General features: G+C 42.5%; 1 protein-coding gene across 5 annotated transcripts in view; it reads left to right on the top strand.

Moving 5' to 3' along the window:
- The first annotated feature begins 3,859 nt into the window (after positions 1 to 3,859).
- The window catches only part of ASAP1 (ArfGAP with SH3 domain, ankyrin repeat and PH domain 1), a 134,249-nt gene continuing 118,796 nt past the window's right edge, over positions 3,860 to 19,312 (top strand). For 2 of the 5 annotated variants that reach the window (XM_086608847.1, XM_086608846.1), the window contains exons 1-2: positions 3,860 to 3,891; positions 4,428 to 4,557. In XM_086608847.1, coding sequence (XP_086464973.1) covers positions 4,432 to 4,557 — 126 coding nt within the window. In that variant the 5' untranslated portion in view covers positions 3,860 to 3,891; positions 4,428 to 4,431. Of the gene's footprint in view, positions 3,892 to 4,239; positions 4,558 to 19,312 lie in introns of those variants that run through there. The other 3 variants (XM_086608849.1, XM_086608848.1, XM_086608845.1) reach the window with 2 other exon arrangements.

Here is a 19,312-nt window from a genome sequence, read left to right as displayed (position 1 = left end):
GCTTTCAGTCAGCAGGGCCACAGCCTGCTGTATCTGTCTCCTTGTGTGTAGTGGAAAGATAATATTGTTGTTCTCCACCTCACCACTGCCTGGTTTAATTGCACTGACGACGTGAAGAGCTATGCAAGTGCAACGTAGCCCTTCACCTCTGGCACGTATCTGTAATGTTTCAAAGTTTGCAATGATGACAATAGTCATCATCACCTGATGACTACTACTTGGCTCCTGTGAACGAACCGACGATCTCAATCTAAATATAAGATGACTGGAGTACTATAAAATGAAACATACCATAGTTAATATTCACCTTATTGTGAAACACCTGTGTCGTTAGTAGATTGTGCTGTCGTTGCTATGTTCCTTAGCCTCTCCTCTAAGCACGGTGACTATCACCAATATTGCAGAAATATTGTCAACTTGCTGTAATTAACTCTCCTGCTGGCAGTCACAGTGAAAAAGGCCAGGGAATCAAAAGGATTTGCAGACTGAATCATTGGGCGGGATAGTGAGGAAGCACGACTTCCTTGACTGCAATGTATCATCAGGAAGGAGCGCGCTTCCCAGGGCTGCTCGGGCTCTCTTCATCCATGCTGGCTTGTCCCAGGATGGACACGGAGATGTGTTTAGCATCAGAATACCAAGAGGAGTGAGATAGGCATAACCTCTATTGGTGAGCCTTGCATGAGAAAACGGCTGCGGCACAGCCTCCCCCAGGATCTAGCACAGACTGAGACAGCGTCAGAGCAGACGCCGTGAAATATAACTTTCACACTTTGCTGATTATTCTTTGACATTTGTGAAGCGAAACAGCGATTTCAGTTGGTGACAATTTATAGAGAGGTGCATCTTACAAATTTAGAAGTGAATCTCAGATGCTGATGGCAATTCCAAACAGGAAACATGGTTAAATCTGAAATCCACTAAAAGCTATCTGAAACAGTTATATAATTTGACTAGTTTAAACGTAAGCACATTTTTACAGGCAAGTTGCATAATTTATTTTTTATTAACATTATATTAATTAACTAATCTTGCTTCCAGTGAGTTTAAGTGAAGATAATCCAGGCCTAAAGAGGTCATGCTCACAGGGCTATTTTCTGTACTAGCATTTGTATAGGGGAAGAGAAAATGCTGCATCAAGCAGCAAAACTGAGCACCATATTCTCTTTAATAGAGTTAACAATTTCAGAACTGTCAAAAAAACAGACTAAGAGGTGAGATTATGATCAGTAGTTATTCATCTTCCTTTTTCATCTTTAGGCCTCGTGTGCTGTGTTCTTTATTTCCCAGTATTCTTCTGTATTCATTCTATTTTTAGGTATGTAATATTTTATTTTAAAATATTTCTTTTCCTGATGAGGAAACACAGAAGCTCAGCTACTGTTACTCTCTGCTATGCCTGCATTTCTATCACTATTCACTGTTTCAGTTTCCGTGGCCTGCCTCCTCCCTTTCTTTGTTGAACATGCTCTTCAGTTCTGCAGTTTAAATTTTCTCTAAATATTATTAAAGAAATCATGTCTGTGGCAATACATCCAGCTTTTGTTCACACTCTTTGGGGTAGGATTTGTTTAGGATAGCAGATGAGGTTATTTCACAATCCAAAGACTAGTGCTTCAGCTCAACAACTTCAGCCTGAAGAACAATTCACCTTTAGCAGTGAGAGTACTCAATTAATTAAATCAGTTTACCCATCACTGCGATGGATTTATCCTCACTTTAAATCTGCTGGAGAGGGATCTGGTCTCCCACCGTGAACACCGCGGCTGACCTGCAGACCATAGGTCTGGCTCTGGAACAGCCATGTGACAGCCCATGATAGATGTTCTGCAGGAAATTACAGGGGATGACCACAGAGGTCCTGTTTGGCCCTGGGGCCAGATCCCAGCCCCTCACCCATGCAGTTTCCATGCAGGCTAGGCACACTGAAACAGCTTTTTTTGATGCTACCAACAGCTCTTCCCTGGCCCAAACCTCTAGTTCTTCACTCTCATTTCCATACTGCTTTTGATACCACCAGCCATTTTTATCTTCTTGATCTCTCTTCCTCCTCCACTGCTCTCACGAACACGATCCTCAATTGATTTTCTTCCTACCTCTCCAGTTGCTTCTTCAGTGCTTCTTTTTTTTTTTTTCCCAAATCCATTTTTCAGTGCAACTCCCACGCAGTTCTTTTCTTGGCTTCCTCCTCCTCCTCTTGCCTACTCTACCTTTCAGAGTCTCATGACGTTTAACAATCATCTGTACGAGCCCGCAGCTTTGTGCCGGAAAGCCGGATCACGTGAAGCAGTAGCAGCAGCAATCACATGGCCATATGGAGGGCTTCTGCTAAGGCAATGGAATCACAGAAACATGTTCAGGCAGGACCATTTCTCAGGAGTACTGGTCATATTTTTGCTGGCAGAACTACATGCAAATGATTTTTTATGGGTATACACAAATCAGGTATCTCCTTTTTATGTTTACTCAAGCATTGCAGACTTTTGCAGATATTTCCAACTATTTTTGAATTGCACAGGCATTTTATCAGAATTACATGGAAAACCATGTAAAAGCCTAAGTGCTTTGTAATACAGGAGTAGGTCCCTATATACAGAACATTAAAACCTTTGAAATGGATGTAACCATATAACACTGATCATTTCCAGTTTTTCAGATTTGAGAACACTTACCATTTCTTAATTTGCCAGATTCTGTGGAGAGAATCCCAAATACAAAGAGAAGGAAAACGCATAGTAGGACTAAATAAATCGGACTGAAACAGCAGATGACCATAATTACTTGAGCCTCCTGAGACCTAACCTTCTTGAGCAAGGCACATATGGGCCCCAAAACCTAAGCTTTTTTTTTTAAAAAAAAAAAAAAAAAAGAAAAAAAACTCATTAGTGCTGTCAATCCCCAGAGTTACACGATGCAATAACGGGTAAAGGATATTTTAACTTATTCAGAAATACTACTTGTAAGAGGATGCAGGCCTGGTAAACACCGCAGAGGATGGATTCCAGGGATGCGATGAAGGTTGGAGGCGGGCGCTGCCGCTGCTGCTCTCTCCGCGGTACGAGGGCACCGCGGCGAACCGTGCAACCCCCCCACCTCGTTCCAGCAGCCACACATCACTGCCCGTTCCCCTTGGGAAGGCTCCGGAACAGAACTAGTAACACGTATCAAGCGATGGTGGCTTCAGGGGTAGCAGGACTTCCTAAAAATTATGCAAATATACGGAGGGTAAAGCCCGTGCAGTCAGACCGCTTAAAGCGATGCGCGGGTCAGCGGTGGCTGTAAGAACTGCGGAACCTCCGCGCGCGTAGCGCTGGCGAGCGCCGAAGCACCGCAAAGCGGCTTCGCCCGGCGGGATGGGCTCGGAGGAGGGAAAAGGAGGAAGGCGCTGGCCCGCCCTCGGGCTTCGCCCGCGGCTGCCGGCACGGGAAGCCCGGTCTCCCGGTTGGGGACAGAGCTGGAGCCCAACACACACACACACCCCCCCCGCCCCCGACCTTGTGTGCTTCCACCGAAACGACCTTTTTTTTTAATCATAATTAAGAAAAAAAAAAAAAGGAAAAGAGGCGCAGGGACCCTCCCGCGCTCCGCGCAGCCCCCGCGCGCGCCCCTGCGCGAGGCGCCCCCCGCGGGGTCGGAGCGGGGGGCGGGGGGTGGCGCGCGAGGCCGGGGGAGGGGGCGGAGGAGGGGGAAGGGCGCGCGGCGGCGCCTGCGCAGAGCACTTCCTCGTTGGCCCCACGTAACGGCAGCGCGTGTCAGTCACCGGGTGACTGTCAGCGGCGGCGGGAGGCACCGCCAGCCCCGGGCAGCCGCCGCCCCCGCCGCCTCCCCCGGCCCGTCCTGTCCCTCCCCCCCCCTCCCCCCGGCCGGGGGGCGCAGCCGGAGCCCGCACAAGTTAGTGCTCAACTTGGTGGCGGGTGGGAGCGGCGGCTGAGGCGAGGGGTGCGAGGGGGGTCGGCGGCGGGTGGGGAAAGGGGCTGAGCCCGGCGGGGCGGGGGCTGGCGGACGCCGCTCCCCTCCCGCCTTCCCTCCCCTCGGCGGCGGGGCCGGGCTTCGCAGAGGCGGCCCCGTCCCCGCAGCCGTCGGGGGCCGCAGTCGGCCGAGGGAGCGCTCCCCACCGGCGGGGCCGAGCGGCGCGGGGCGAGCGCTGCCGTGTGGGGCCTCTTGCCCCCTTCACCTCCTGCCCGGGAGGAGGAGGGGGCGGCCGGGGGAGAGGCTGGATGTCGAGGGCGAAGCCTCAGCCTCTCTCTGCGGCTCCGCTGCTTTGATGCTGCAGGTCTCTGCTGGCTGTTAACATCTTCCCTCTGCTTTTTTTTTTTTATTATTTTATTTTCCTTTTCTTTTTTCCCTTCCACCTTCCCCGCAAAACTTGGCTTCCTCTCCCCCGGATCTGTGCGCTCGGCTCCTTCTGGGCTGTGCTGGTGGGGCAGGATCATGCCGGACCAGATCACCGTGTCGGAGTTCATCGCCGAGACCACAGAGGATTACAACTCCCCGACCACCTCCAGCTTCACTACCCGGTTGCAGAACTGCAGAAATACGGTCACACTGCTGGAAGAGGTAAATCATTCTCCTCTCTCCCTCCTCCTCTCCCCCCCTTTTTTTTTTCTCTTTGAGAAAGAGCATCAGGGACGGGGCATTACCACCCGCCCAAATCCGCGGAGCTAGAGGCATTGGTATGCATGTGCGTGTAATCTGGTCTTTTAATTGTGGGACTTTGCTCTTGTGTTGAGCTAGTTACAGAAACCTTTCCTGCCCTGGCGTCTTAAAGATTACTGCGTAAAGCAGTTGCCTGAACTTAAATATTACTGTAGCACTTCGTGGTGGTTTTGGCCTTGGCTGTTGTTACAGTAGAAAAAAAGTGTGAATATTGGGTTTTTTAGAGGGAGGATGAAGGCTGAGTTTTCTTTGGGAGCGTTAGCAGAGGTTTTCCCCAGCCACTCATGAGATCAAGTCAGTGCAGAACTCTGCAGAAACCTGCCAAGGGAGACTCCGTTTAAGAAATGTGGTAAGGATGAAGGGATGAATTTGGAGTGAGGAAAATAATATGAAAACAAAATAGGTAGTGGAAGGAGAGCCATATAATGCAGCAGAAGTGATTATACAGTCTCAGCATCTCAACCTTGAAGCCTCAGTGTTGGGATCTTTTTTTTTAATGCTTATTGTGACCATCATTTAAATGCTCGTCCTGCTTCACTATCAAGAAAGAGGAGTGTGAAAACGGTAAACTTCCAGAGCTGGTTTCTATGGGATATCTATAAGTCCACTGCTTCCTATTTGAGGTTTCAGTGTGATTGCCTATGGACTAGGTCAGCAGTTAGGAGGAAATGTCTCCCAAATGACTTTAAAACAAGACATTGTGTAGCTCTTCTCTTGCTTTGTGCTTGGTTGAACGTACTAGCATACTGACACTGAAAGAACAGTTTTTTCTATTGTTTAACAGATTGCACTTTGTTGTTGTTTTGAATTATGCACTTAGTTAGTCAAGTATTTGTCAATTCTTCAGGAGTCAGCACGTATTTAGGAGATGGATTTAATAGATTCTTTTTAGTTTTGCAGAATGTGTTGGCATGAGCAAAGCATTTGGTATGCAAGTAAAGAGTGTTAATCATGGCATTCTCCTGATAGTCTTGGGTATGGAAAATATAATTCCATAGAATTAAAATTAGTTAATGTTGACTTAGTAGAAAAACTGTCTATGTTGAAAATTTTAATCGAGCTATTGTTTGGAATAGCTGACTAGGTAATAGAGTGATTGCAAGATAGCATTTAAAATTATACATTTTTTTATTATTATATAACCTATGTTAGCTTCTGTAACTTTCCCATAACTGTAATTGCTTTTTTTCCTTGTGTAACTATGCCATGGTTGCTTATATATTTGTCAGAAATCAACCTGTTTTGGTTTGTGTTTGACAGTATTGCTGCCCCCTGGTCTTAGCGATGTGAAATAGGTACAGCCATTGGTATACTTACTGGTATGGCTAGCAACATTCAGAGAGTTAAGTGAAAACATGTATTCTGCCATCACTGGTGACTTCTAGGGTAAGAATACAGTATAATGGGGGTACATGAGTACAATCTGAGTGTGGTAACGCCTGTCCAAAGGAAACCAAAATATAGAAGATAAAGAGACAGTGTTCAGGACCGTTTGTGTGGATTGTGTGCATTTTCAAAGTTTTTATGTCGGACTTGACAGCAATAAGTCAGAGGAATAGATAATAGTGGGCGCTTCTGGTGCTTGCGTTGCTATTTCTTGAATTTCTTTTGTTTGTATAACTGTTTCATGTGCCCTATTTAGACTAGTTGCAGTTTAAATTGATCCTGGACTTGTTTTGTGTTACTTTTTTATTATCTGTAAATACAAAAAAGCTTTATTTGGTGGGAAACAAGATATAAATATGCTCTACTGTTACAAAAAGCCTGCAGCTCTCCCAAATTTGTTTTTATTAATTTGCATGAAGAAATGCAGATGGTCAGAATGTGGCAGGCGAACTGCTCCGTTAAGAGTCTTTGACTGTGTCTTCATTGTGGTTGTAGCTTGGGTACGCAGTTCTGCTGCTGGTACTTCAAAGCTAGGTTGGTTTCTGCACACCTGCTTACCTAAGGCTGTGATTCGAATCAAGCAGGGGGTTGAAATTGAATGGTTGAAGTGATTGTTGTGTGCCTCTTATTACTGCTGCTATTGTCCATGCATCGTGGATGGCTGAAGAGCTCTTGAGCAGCTCCTGAACTTCAATTTTGAACCCACTATATAAAGGCAAAGGGGGTGATCCCATCCTGGTAGCTGTTTGATTTTTTTAACTTAATGTTTGATGTGCGTTGGAGCCTTCACTGGCTCCAACAGACAGGGTCCGGCTCTGTGCTGTTATGGCACTGCAGCCTGCACGTTTCTTAGGTCAGTAGTTTAAAGGTAACACAATTCAACACAACCTGCACCTACCTCAGTGACTATAAGCTGGCTTGTGGATAAACTAATTGTTTTCTTTATTCTAAATAAGATCGTGAAGTAGAACTATTTTCTGAACAGAACTGGTAGAGAAATTAAACAAATTTAATAAAAGTTAGATTTGTGTCATAGCCTCTCAGTCTGGTGTAATTCCTACCATAGCTCAGGTCAATGGTTAGAGGAGAACCACCTTTTCATAAAGAATGTGACAAAAAAGAAACAGACTGGTTTTTGTATGTCTGTCTGTCTGTGTAACGCCTTCATGGAACTAGATATAGACAGCATTGTGAATTTACTATTCCTTAATCACAGTTAACAAGTTTTCTGAAATAATGAAATAGATGATGGACTCAATTGCTGTCTTTTTCACTTGGTTGTCCTCCATAGAATCATAGAATCGTTAGGGCTGGAAGGGACCTTCAAAGGCCATCTAGTCCAACCCCCCTGCAAGGAACAGGGATATCTCCAACTAGATCAGGTTGCTCAGGGCCTCATCCAACCTGGCCTTGAACGTCTCCAGGGATGGAGCATCCACCACCTCTCTGGGCAACCTGTTCCAGTGTTCTACAACTCTCATGGTAAAAAATTTTTTCCTAATATCCAACCTGAATCTACCTCCCTCTATTTTAAAACCATTACCCCTTGTCCTATCACAACTGGCCCTCCTGAACAGCCTCTCCCCATCTTTCTTGTAGGCCCCCTTGAGGTACTGGAAGACCGCTATAAGGTCACCCCGGAGCCTCCTCTTCTCCAGGGTGACCTTATAGCGGTCTTCCAGTACCTCAAGGGGGCCTACAAGAAAGATGGGGAGAGGCTGTTCAAGAGGGCCAGTTGTGATAGGACAAGGGGTAATGGTTTTAAAATTAAAAAATTTAATTAATTAAATTAATTAATTTAAATTAATTTTAAAAAATTCACTCCAGTAGAAGTGCAGTTAGTTCAACTGGGTGGATTTGTGTATATTCTCCTCTAGTTGTGACTCTTTTCCTTTTACAACTGAAACTCTTTTCAGAGGAGACTTTGGATCCAGTTAGATGCAATTTTGGGACAAGTTTCAAATGAAAATCCAGAGCAGGCATTTTTACTGATTCTGATGACTTTGCATTTGTTTTTAGTGGAATGCCCAACAAAATACAGGGACATACCTCAAAAACCTTAGGAAAGATTCTCCAAAGGATTTCTGTGTGTTTGTGGGTGACTTTTTTTTTTAAAAAAAAGAGCATTCCCCCCCCCCCCCCCCCAAAAAAAAATCCCAAACTCAACTTAAGCTGTATTCAGATCTATTGTAATATTATCAAAGGAGAAAATAGTAAGTACATGCTGCTTACATGAACAAGCAGTTCATTTACTAGAAAGGTTTTGTTCCATATTATGTAAACTAAAGAAACTTGAAAATTTGCAAGCTTTTTTCCTCTTAAGAGACAAAACTTACGTTTTTTTGTCAACCAGTCACACCAGACAAAAAAACCCTCTCTTATCTTGGTATCCAGGCTTAGGCATCTTATACAGTAGTTACCAAAGAACTGCAATATTATTTTTTTATCATAATTTTTTTTAAAGCATGAGTGCTGTCTAATGGTCATCAGTAAATACAAATTTTAAGGTTCATTCTTTGGCTAAAGTAATGATTTTTCTTTTTTTTCAAACTCTGAGAGGAGGGAAAAACCCCATTTTAGGTTCTTTTTTTATTTATAAAAACCATCATAGACCACTAGTCTAGGTCTAGTTTAAGAGAATTTGCATTCAGTACTCCTTTTTGTGTTGTTTTCTTCAGCATGTATTCATGGGAAGAAGACATTTTTAACTTAATATTCCTGCATGAAACTGAGATTTTTATAATATTCATATGAAGAGGTAGATTATTGCTTATGTAGATGGATAATTACTCTTGGGAAAAAAAAGTTGAAATCCTAAGATAGTATAGACAGATCTCTGACAGAGTCTTAGAATATAGCCTCTGCTTTGTTCTTATCAAACACGCTTTTATACCCACAGTAGCTCCATGATTTGGGTTACTCAGATTTTGAAGAGTTGATTTTAATAGTTGAGTTGGTATTGCGATGTGAGCTAGTTGGAATTTTTAGAGAATGATGACATCTGTTCTGAGAATGAGTAGTGCACATGTGGGATCACCACAAGACTGGCTTGCTTACCATTCCGCTACGTCCCAGCTCCAGCTGAAAGGCCATCTTTGCGCTCAAGGGATAACTCAGTTATCATGACCAGGCAGTTCTGAGTCTTGCTCCTAAAGCAGCAGATGTTTCGCAGGGCTGTCTGGAGATACGGAGGGTGAGCGTAAATGTTAAGTTCCCTTTAGGAAAGCTGGTAGATAAGAAGGGACAGTTGGAAGCTGATGATACAATAAAGAATAGCTGCAGTTTTTTCTGGTGCCTGTGTTACAGTTTGATGCCTATTTTACTGTTATTTTGTGATACTTGAGTGTCTTTAATGATTAATGTTATTTCTTGCTTTCTCTCTTCAATGAACTTGAAAACTCAAATGTGCTTTCTGACAAATAGATCTCGTCACATGCATCCTTTTTTAATAAATGTTTAGCTGATGAGTGTAATGAAATATGGCTACAGATATGCTTGTTTTTTCTATTTTTTCTTTTTTTTTGTTTATTTTTTAAATAAAAAAATCCCAAGCCCCTATTCCTGCAAAGACCATTGCTCATTTTGTTTCTCACTGTGCTGATCTGCTCGAGCTTAGAGGTCTGTTTGTCTAGACTGGCCCTGTAACAGATGTGTGCATGCTAATTCGGTGAAAGAATGACTGACTGGCTCCTGCTCCGCCTAACATGGATTTTGTTCTCGGGGCAAGGCTGGTGTTATCTAGGATAACTTGAAGGGGGAAGATTTCTCAACGTTCTTCATCGTTTCATGGACGCTGATATAAGATTAGAGATGGGAAAGGGGAAAGTATGTGTTTTTTTCTTTTTATTTTGCCTTTTTCTTATTTTTCTTTGAAAGTATATTGTGTGTGAATGATTTTCAGTTTTTTGTTTGTAACTTTCCCTTCATGCTTCAGTTTCTGGGAATTTTTCTTACTGTACTGAGGGAAAGACTTTTGGGACAAGGGTAAGGGGACAGAGTTTTTCCTCCTTATGAGCTTGTAGAAACTAGCGTAGCACTGAAACTGCTGTACAGTCAGTTTGTCTACAGTGATTTCATACATTTTTCTACCACGAGATCCTTTTTGCAGTGACAAATTATTCTATCAAGGGAGGCAGGTGAAACCATGCAAGAGAAAAGGAGCACTTCCATTCTAAATCAGCTTTTTGTTTTAGCTGGCAACGCGCTCAGACTTTGTTTATTAGCCTGGACTTTGAAAACTGGTAAGATTGATTTTTGTGTGTGTGTCTGAAGAGAAAGAAACTATAGAAATATTTCTATCATTTAATTTCCTTTGAAGCGTCACCTCTATATAATTACAACAGATAAATCGTAACATCCTACTGTTTATCTTTCTTTATTTTTTAAATTAAAATAATTTTTTATTTTTTTGATGGGGAATCCAGGAGACTCTAGCAGCACTAGACTTAAAACCAGTTTTTCTAACCCTGTAACCTGTTACTTATGACAGTCAGAAACAGTCTTGCATCATCTTTGTAAGAGCTTGTTCTTTCGTAACAGACTACAAGCAATCTTCAGTTTTTGAAGAAATACGCTTTTGGTAGGAGACCATCCTGAAAGAACCAGACAAGAGAAGTTTCTTTGCTTAGTGAATAAAAAACAGAATAATTATTACTGTTTTGACACTGAATGGCAAATTGCACCAAAGACATAAAAATGGGGACATGAGCGTTCTGAAGTACAGAGGCCACTGGCAGCTCGTGCATGATGCCTGATAGTGATGCTGAAAATGTGATGAAGAAGGAGACTTGACAGCAAGTAGTGCGTTTCACAAAAATGCAGTTGAGGATGCTTTTACATTTGCATGCTACAGTACTTAATTCATTTAGTATGTAATTGGTTTTACCCTTCATTTGACAGTAGTCGAAACATTTGGTTGTAATAAGCAGACAATCTCCTTTTACCTAAACGTGACTGATGCGAGGAAAAACAAGAAAACATTCACTGGTAGCTCAAAGTTTCAGTCACGGCAGACTAATTAGCTTTGCCTTTTGAGAGTTTGTATTCATTTTAGACACATTTTTGAAAGTACTTATTGCTTTTTGGTAGCTCATATGTTGTTCTTTTTTTTTTTTTAGAGAAATACTGCTTCTTGTTTTGAACTCCCAAGAAGCTTCATGTTTGCTCACCAGTTAGGAAACTGGAAGTGCTCTTGGGTGCACTCTGCTCAGTATGCTGTTCAGATAAATCCCGACAGAGAGTGTACCTGTAGTCATGGGAACTTGGGCCATGATAGAGAAGAGGGAGACGCTTAAAGTGACATGACTTAAAGTTGATTTTAGTGTTTAGATTGGAGTCCTGTGCAGATACCTTCTGCAGTTAAAAAGCACTAAAAGGAGAAAAAGTTGTTTGAACAAAAAAGGAAGGGAGAGGGGAAGAAACAACCCACAAAACAGTGTTTGTAATCCAGCGTGGCGTCGCCGAAAGACTGCAGGTGAATGATTTGGAACAAAACTAGATTGGCTGATTTAGCTTCCAGTATTTTTTTGGTCCAATGAGTAAAATTCAATTTTCATAACTATTGTTGTGATTTGTAATGACATGAATGAAGGTGTTTGTTAATAATTTTTAAAAACAGATGTGAAACAAATTTATAGAGGAGAACTGTAAGAAAGATCATAACATCTTACTTTGAATGGAATATTACCTTGCATTAAAATCATTAGGCAGAATCAAGCCAAGACTGCTGATTACTACTATTGTTTCAGGTGCAGAGGTAGGCAATATATGCATGTTCTAAAAAAAGTGCCCTAAACCAATAGTATATTTTTTTTATATTTCATGTGAAGCTTTTTGGAATCCAGTTAGTAGCACGTGCCGTGGTACTTTTCTTAGAGACTTTTCTGTCAGGTTTGATTGATACTGGTCAAGAGGCCTAAAGTTTATTGGTGAGTGTGAAGGAAAACTCCTGAGATATTAGCATGAGTTTCCTTTGCTGAAGGAGTACAGCTGGAAGTACACTCCCTGCTGAGAAGTACGGCAAACATTTTATATTTCTAAAGAGACAGTATTGATCTGCGTTACATATATTGGGTTTTAAATACCAGTGGGCTAATGCTGAGGTTTTGTATAAGCGTTGTGACAAGTAAGATTTTTGAGAACAGTGGATTCGACTGTGGTGATGATGGGGAACTTTTTCCTTTAATACTCCTGTGAAAAAGAAGAAAAACGCTGTTGAAATCCCGTTTCCCTGTTTATACACGTAGATGTGCACATGGGCGCACACAGGGCCTCCTTGTCTCTCTCTCTCATGGGTGAAGGGACAGACCTGAGGTGGTGGTGTTACTGTGGGTAAGCCAGAGGGTGTATTCTTTTCTTTCTTTTTAGTAGCCACCTCTGTCTTGACCTTACTTGTTTTATCCTTCTTGTTACGTTTGTTATCAGGAGAAATACAGAAGTATTTCTGGTGCAGAAATAGATGCTTAGAATACCAATGGAGTCTTTTGTTGGTTTTTGCTTGCGTAAGAACTGAAAGTCTAGTATGATGCTGGAGATAACTTTCTGCAAAATAAAAGCCTGTAGGACTGCCGTGGTCTATTCTGGTAGCTTTCTAGCCAGGTTGGTGAGAGATGGACCAGAAAAGTGACCTGTGGGGTGGGTGGGACATTGACTGGGTTACCAAGCCCAGGGCATGGTGATCAGTGAAGCAAACTGCTACCACCTGGACTTTACAAGTGGCATCCTTTCATAATCAATTTTAGTACTATTTGGTGTCTTTCAGTTGTCTGGATGGTGGGCTGGAGTGCAATCTCAACAAGTAAATTTGGATGATACCAAGTTGCTTGATGTACTGGCAGGCAGAGTCACCGTTCAGTGGGACCAGTAGAAGCCTTGTGGGGCTCAGTGAAGACAAATGTGAAATCCTGCACCAGGGATGGAGTAGCCCCGTATAGCAGTACCGGCTAGCTAGAAGGCAGGTTTTGAGGAAAGGGCTTTGGACTCAGGTGGATGACCAGTTGCATGTGGGTTGGCAGTGACAAAGGCCTGCCACAAACTGGGCTGCGTTAGTAAGAGTGCAGCCAGAAGATAGAGGTTTTTCCCCTCTATTCAGCAATTGTGAGCCCACATCAATTGTGAGGCTCAACTTGGGTCACCCTCAAGTACTATTTGGAGTTCACAAATATATGAAAGAAATGGCATGAGGCTCACCAAGATGGTTAGGGGCCTAGAGCACATCACTTAAAGAGAGGAAACTGGATTTCTTCAACCTTAGTAGAGAGGCTAAGGGAAGGTCATATTGCATTCTTCAGGTGTGTAATGCAGGGAAACCGAGAAGGAAGAAATTCTGATTAGGTTTGAGGTTTTTTTGTGGTTTTTTTTTTTTTTTGGGGGGGGGGGGGGGGGCATGTTTGGTGTGGTTTTTTTTTTTTAATTATTATTATTTTGAGGGGTTTTTCTCTATTCGTTTGAACCATGAGTCTGATGAACAGGTGCCCAGAAAGACTGTGTGTCCTGGGTTTGGCCAGGATAGAGTTAATTTTCACAGGAAGCTGGGAGGGGGCACAGCTAGGGCAGCTGACCCAAACTAGCCAGGGGGATATTCAATACCATATGATGTCATGCTTAGAATATATACTGGGGGAGCTAGCCAGGGGAGGGGCATCACAGATTGTGAGCCAGCTGGGCATCTGGTGGTGAGTGATGAGCAATGGTGTCACTCATTTTGTGTTGTTCTCTTATTAGTATTATTGTCATTATTATCCCTTCTCTCTTTTTGTGCTGTCCTATTAAACTATCCTTATCCCAACCCACGAGTACTACCTTTTTCTTCCAGTTCTCTTCCCCATCTCACCAAGGGGGAAGGAGTGAATGAGCAGCCTTGTAGTAGCTTAGCTGCTGGCTGGGCTGAACCACAGCACTGTGGAAGCTCTGTCCACAGAGAGAGTCAAAACTCCGCTTGCCTATAGAAGTAGTTCTTCTTAAAATTGTTTGCACTGCGTGATTTAATCTTTAAGGAGATATGCAGGCAGAGTAAAGTGCTTATTTAGTTTAATTAATTTGTTTTTTGTGTTTTCAGGTAAAAGTTTACCCTGAGCTTATACTTGGAAAAACAGCACGTTTAAACCTAATAAAACTGATGTAAGCAAAGTTGATAATTTTTTCCTTCAATGAAAGACTTTAATAGAGATACTACTCACATTTTTACAAATCTATATTTCAGAAAGCTTATCAAATTTGGAGTTTTGTATGATTTTTAAGAATAGTTTGAATAGTTACTGAGTGTTTGACAAAGGTATAATTCCTTTTAAATCATCAACCTGCACCTCTAGAACGTCAGCTAATTTATTCTGTGAAGTGATGGCTGTGTTACAGCTTAAATATGTCTCTGCTGGATTAACTTTACTTCTATGAGGAAGATCTGAATTTTGAGTTTTAGAGCTCCCACCTTGAATTGAGTACTCTAATTTCCTTTCCTCTTGCATTATAGTTTACTTTTCAGATAAATTATCTCTTGAGTTTTGGATTCACAAAGCAAGAATTTGAGAGTGCAGAGGGAAGCATCCTTAAAGTGTTCTTGATATGAAACTTTTCCATAGCACTTTAGAAAAACTTCTTAGGGATAAGAAGGAATAAAATGTAACAGGTTTTGTTTGCCAGGAGAGTTGTGGCTTGTTACAAAACCACTAGGATTTAGATATCCCATTTTGGTTAGATTCTTAAGACTTTATTTCATAGAATCATAGAGTATCTCAGGTTGGAAGGGACCCATAAGGATCAAGTACAACTCCCTGCTCCTTGCAGGACTACCTAAAATTAAACCATATGACTTAGAGTGTCGTCCAGATGCTCCTTCAACTCTAACAGGCTTGGTGCTATGACTATGTCCCTCAGGAACCTGTTCCAGTGACTGACCACCCTCTCAGTGAAGAACTTTTTCTTAGTCTCCAATATGAACTTCCCCTGATGCAAGTTCATTCCATTTCCTTGTGTCCTATCACTGGTCACCAGAGAGAGGAGATCACCACCTCCCCCTCCACTGCCCTCCTTGAGGAAGTTGTAGACTGCAATGAGGTCACGTCAGCCTTCTCTTCTCCAAGCTGAACAAACCAAGTGACCTCAGCCACTCCTCATAACTCTTGCCCTCAAGGATTTTCACCATATTGGTCGCCCTCCTCTGGACATACTCTAATAGTTTGATGTCCTTCTTATATTGATTGAGTTGCCCAAAACTGCACACAATACTCGAGGTGGTGCTGCAGCAGTGAGACAATCACCTCCCTCGACCAGCTAACTATGCTGTGCTTGATGGACCCCAGGACACAGTTTGCCCTTTCGGCTGCCAGGACACAGTGTGGGCTCCTATTCAACTTGCCGTCACCTAGACCTCCAGATCTCTTTCTGCAGGGCTGTTGTCCAGCTTCTCATCCCCCAATTTGTATGTATAACAAGGATTACCCCATCCCAATCCTGCACTTGCTTTTTTTAAATTTCATATGGTTGGTGATTTCCCAGGTCTCTAGTCTATCTAGGTCTCACTGTAAGGCCTTTCTACCTTTGAGGGACTCCATAGCTCCTCCTAGTTTGGTATCATCTGCAAACTTACTTAATGGACATTCGATTCCTGTGTCCAGATTACTTATAAAAACATGAAAGAGCACTGGCCCTAAAATTGAGCCCTGGGGAACCCCACTGGTGACTGGCTGCCAGCCTGATCCAGCCCCTTAACTACAGCTCTTTGAGTCTGTCCCATCAGCCAGTTGCTCACCCAACGTATTACAGACTTGTCTAGCTGTCTGCTGGACATTTTTTCCGGAAGGATACTGCGAGAGACAGAATCAAAAGCTTTGTTAAAATCCAAAACCACCACATCTACTGGCTTCGCTTGGTCAATGAGATGGATGACCTTGTCATAAAAGGAAATTAAGTTGGTTAAGCAGGACTTTCCCCTCATGAACCTGTGCTGGCTATGACCAATGACTGAATTCTCTCTCAAGTGTTTTTCAATAACTCCCAGAACAACCTTCTCCATAATTTTACCAGGCACTGAAGTGAGACTGACAGGCCTGTAATTACCAGGGTCTGTCTTCTTACCCTTCTTAAAAACTGGGACAAGATTTGCCAGCTTCCAGTCAACAGGGATCTCTCCAGACTCTGAAAACCGTTGAAAAATAATGAAGAGAGGTCCTGCAATAACATCGGTCAGCTCTTTCAGTACCCTGGGATGAATCCCATTGGGCCCCTTAGACTTACGCGCATCCAGCTGGAGCAGAAAGTCTTGAACAAGTTCAGGGTTGGCTTGTTTCTTCAAAACAAGACAGAAAACCTCTAATGATTACATGAAACTCCCTCAACGTTTTTGTTATGCTCTGCTTCTGATAGATAAATGTCAAAGTTCTACATTTTATTTTAATTATTTACATCTGGTTTAGAATTCAAAAATTTTCCTGTTGAGCCTATCGCTGAGAAAGCGTTTCAATATTTAAATCTCAGTGTGTTTGCTTTCCATGCTGTCAACAGAATTTGGTTTTGTTGTATTCAGGTCATGTTAGAATGAGACTGTCATATTACTGCTGAGTGTGGAAACTTGGATTACTGAGATACTTCAGGTTTTAGTTAACGAAGACTGTTTTTGCCCAAACGATATTTGGGTTATTACACATCTTCTGGAAAAGTGATACTTTTGCTGTACTCAAATTTGGATCACATGGTGTTTTTGTAGAGCTGTTTTTGGTAGTTGTTAGTCATGAAGGTGGCATGTAGCACTATGTAGCATTTAGTAGCCCTGCTTGCTAGTAATCATAGAATGGTTTGGGTTGGGAGGAATCTTTAAAGATGATCCAGTTCCAACCCATCCCTGTCATGGACAGGGACATCTTTCACTAGACCAGATTTCTCAAACCCCTGTCCATCCTGACTTTGAACGCTTCCAGTGATGAGGCATCCACAACTTTTCTGGGCAACTTATTCTAGTGCCTCAGCACCCTCATTGTAAAAAAAATTTCTTCCTTATCACCAATATAAATCTACTCTGTTTCAGTTTAAACCCATTGTGCCTGTCCTGTCACTAAATGTTTAAACCCATTTTACCTGTCCCTGGTAAAAATTCTCTCCATCTTTTTTATAAGCCCCGTTTCAGTATTGAAAGGCTGCAGTAAAGTCACCCCAGAACCTTCTGTTCTGCAGACTGAACAACCCCAACTCTGTCAGCCTGTGTTCATAGGAGAGGTGCTCCAGCTTTCTGACCGCTGTTGTGGCGCTCCTTGGGACTGGCTTTTACAGGTCTGTGTCTTGTGCCGGTCAGAAGAGCTGATGCAGAACTCCAGGCAGAGAGTGGAGTAGAGAGGGAGAATTACCTCTCTCGGTCTACTGGCCACGCTTCTTTTGATGTGGCCCAGGATACAATTGGCTTTTGGGGCTGCAAGTGCTCATTGCTGGCTCATGTCTGATTTCTTTTTTTTTTTTTTTTTTTAATCCATCAGCATCCTCAAGTCCTTCTCTGCAGGGCTGCTCTCAATCCATTCATCCTCCAGTCTGTTGATATTGGGGATTGCCCTGACCCATGTGCAGGACCTTGCATTTGGCCGTGTTGGACTTCATGAGGTTCACCTGGTCCCGCTTCTGAAGCCTGTCAGGGTGCCTCTGGATGGCATCCCTTCCCTGAAGCAAATCAGCTAAATCAGCTGCTCCACTCAGATGGATTTCATCTGCATACTTGTGAGGGTGCAGTGAATCCCTCTGTCTGTGTCATTAATAAAGATATTGAACAGTACTGGTCTCAGTATGGGCCCTTGAGGGACACAGCTTGTAACTGATCTCTGTTTGGACATTGCACCATTGATCCAAACTCTTTGGATGCGGTCATCCAGCCAGTTCCTTATCCATTGAATAGCCCGTCCGTCAAACCCGTATCTCTCCAATGCAGTGACAGGAATGTTGTGTGAGACGGTGTCAGAGGCCTTACAGAAGTCAAGGTAGATAACATGAAGGTACCTGACAACGAAAGGACGTGAATGCAGTGCTCGCTGCAAAACAAACAAGACCCTTTTCATAAGTGCTTCTGCACATCAGTGTCATTGTCTTGAAAGTACAATACAATGAGAGTGGTAGAGCTGTTGTTTTGTCTGAGGTGTATCAAGGAAGTGAAGACAACTATTAGAAAAACGTATTAGTGATACTAAAACAAACTTGAACACTTTTTTTCAGTGATGACAGAGGACTTGTTTATGACCTTCAAAAACTATTTTTTAATTGTGAGTTTATGAAACCGTTGAATTTTAGTAAAGTTAAATGATGCTGGGGTGGGTCTGGGAAATTCAAGTCTGTTGACGTGTTGAGTAATCCCTTCTATGCTGAGGATGTAGTCTGGGAACTTAAATGGCTGTAAAGTGTAACAGAATGTGCAAATCTGTGCCACGTTGTAAGCGTGCAGAACTGTGACAGTCCATTCCTGTGTTCTTAACAATGTAATGTACAACAGTGATGGTAAGTGTTTTTGAAATCAGCAGAAATGACTTTTAACTAAGAATTTTTAAGGAGATGGGTTAAATGTAAGATATACTGACACTCTTGGTTGTGTTTTGGTTTTGTATTTTTCTTCCCTCGGTAAGTGTCAGAATTATGGGGAAAATTGTAAAACTGAGAGTGCTGATGCTGTGACTGTGCAAGTGGGATATCCTGACTATGTTGTCTAATCCAACCTCTTATTCTAGAATAGTGTTTGTACTATCCATATTAGTCATTAACATGGGACTCAGTGTAACAGACAATGAGTATGGCTAACTTTAAAGAGAAAGTTGGATGAAGTTGCCTTGGATGTTTTGACAAAGTTCTTTGGTTTTACTGTAAAACTGGTCTTGCGCACTACGTTTTTCTAACGTTATAAATGATACTTGGATTTCTTTTGCAAATTTTTCTTCCTGTGAGGCCTTGCCAAAATTAAGCTTTTATGATTTGATTTGGAAAAAATTACTTGGGAAAAATAATTTTGATTTTTGCAAGGCAGGGGGATAGATATTATAGTTTTTAGTATATTGCTATGTCTGCAGCATCTGCACTGGTGTCATTTTTTGCAGGGGCTTTTTGGTCTTTTTGTTTGTTCACACCCCCACCACCACCACCTTGTAGCCTCTTCTGGGAGGGATGAAAGAAGTCTGCAGAGGCTCTTTGATGTGAAGACCTACTTAAATTAGTTTTCAGTGTTACAATATCAGGACTGTCTGTACACAGATTTGGAAAAAATGGTGGAGTTACATAGCTAATGTGATTTAAGCATGCAAGAGAAGTAACGTCT

The sequence above is a fragment of the Tauraco erythrolophus genome, chromosome 3 (assembly GCF_009769465.1).
Source record: "Tauraco erythrolophus isolate bTauEry1 chromosome 3, bTauEry1.pri, whole genome shotgun sequence".
Taxonomy (NCBI): Eukaryota; Metazoa; Chordata; class Aves; order Musophagiformes; family Musophagidae; genus Tauraco; species Tauraco erythrolophus.
Note: the sequence above shows the minus strand (reverse complement) of the source record. Positions and strands in the feature narration are given on the sequence as shown.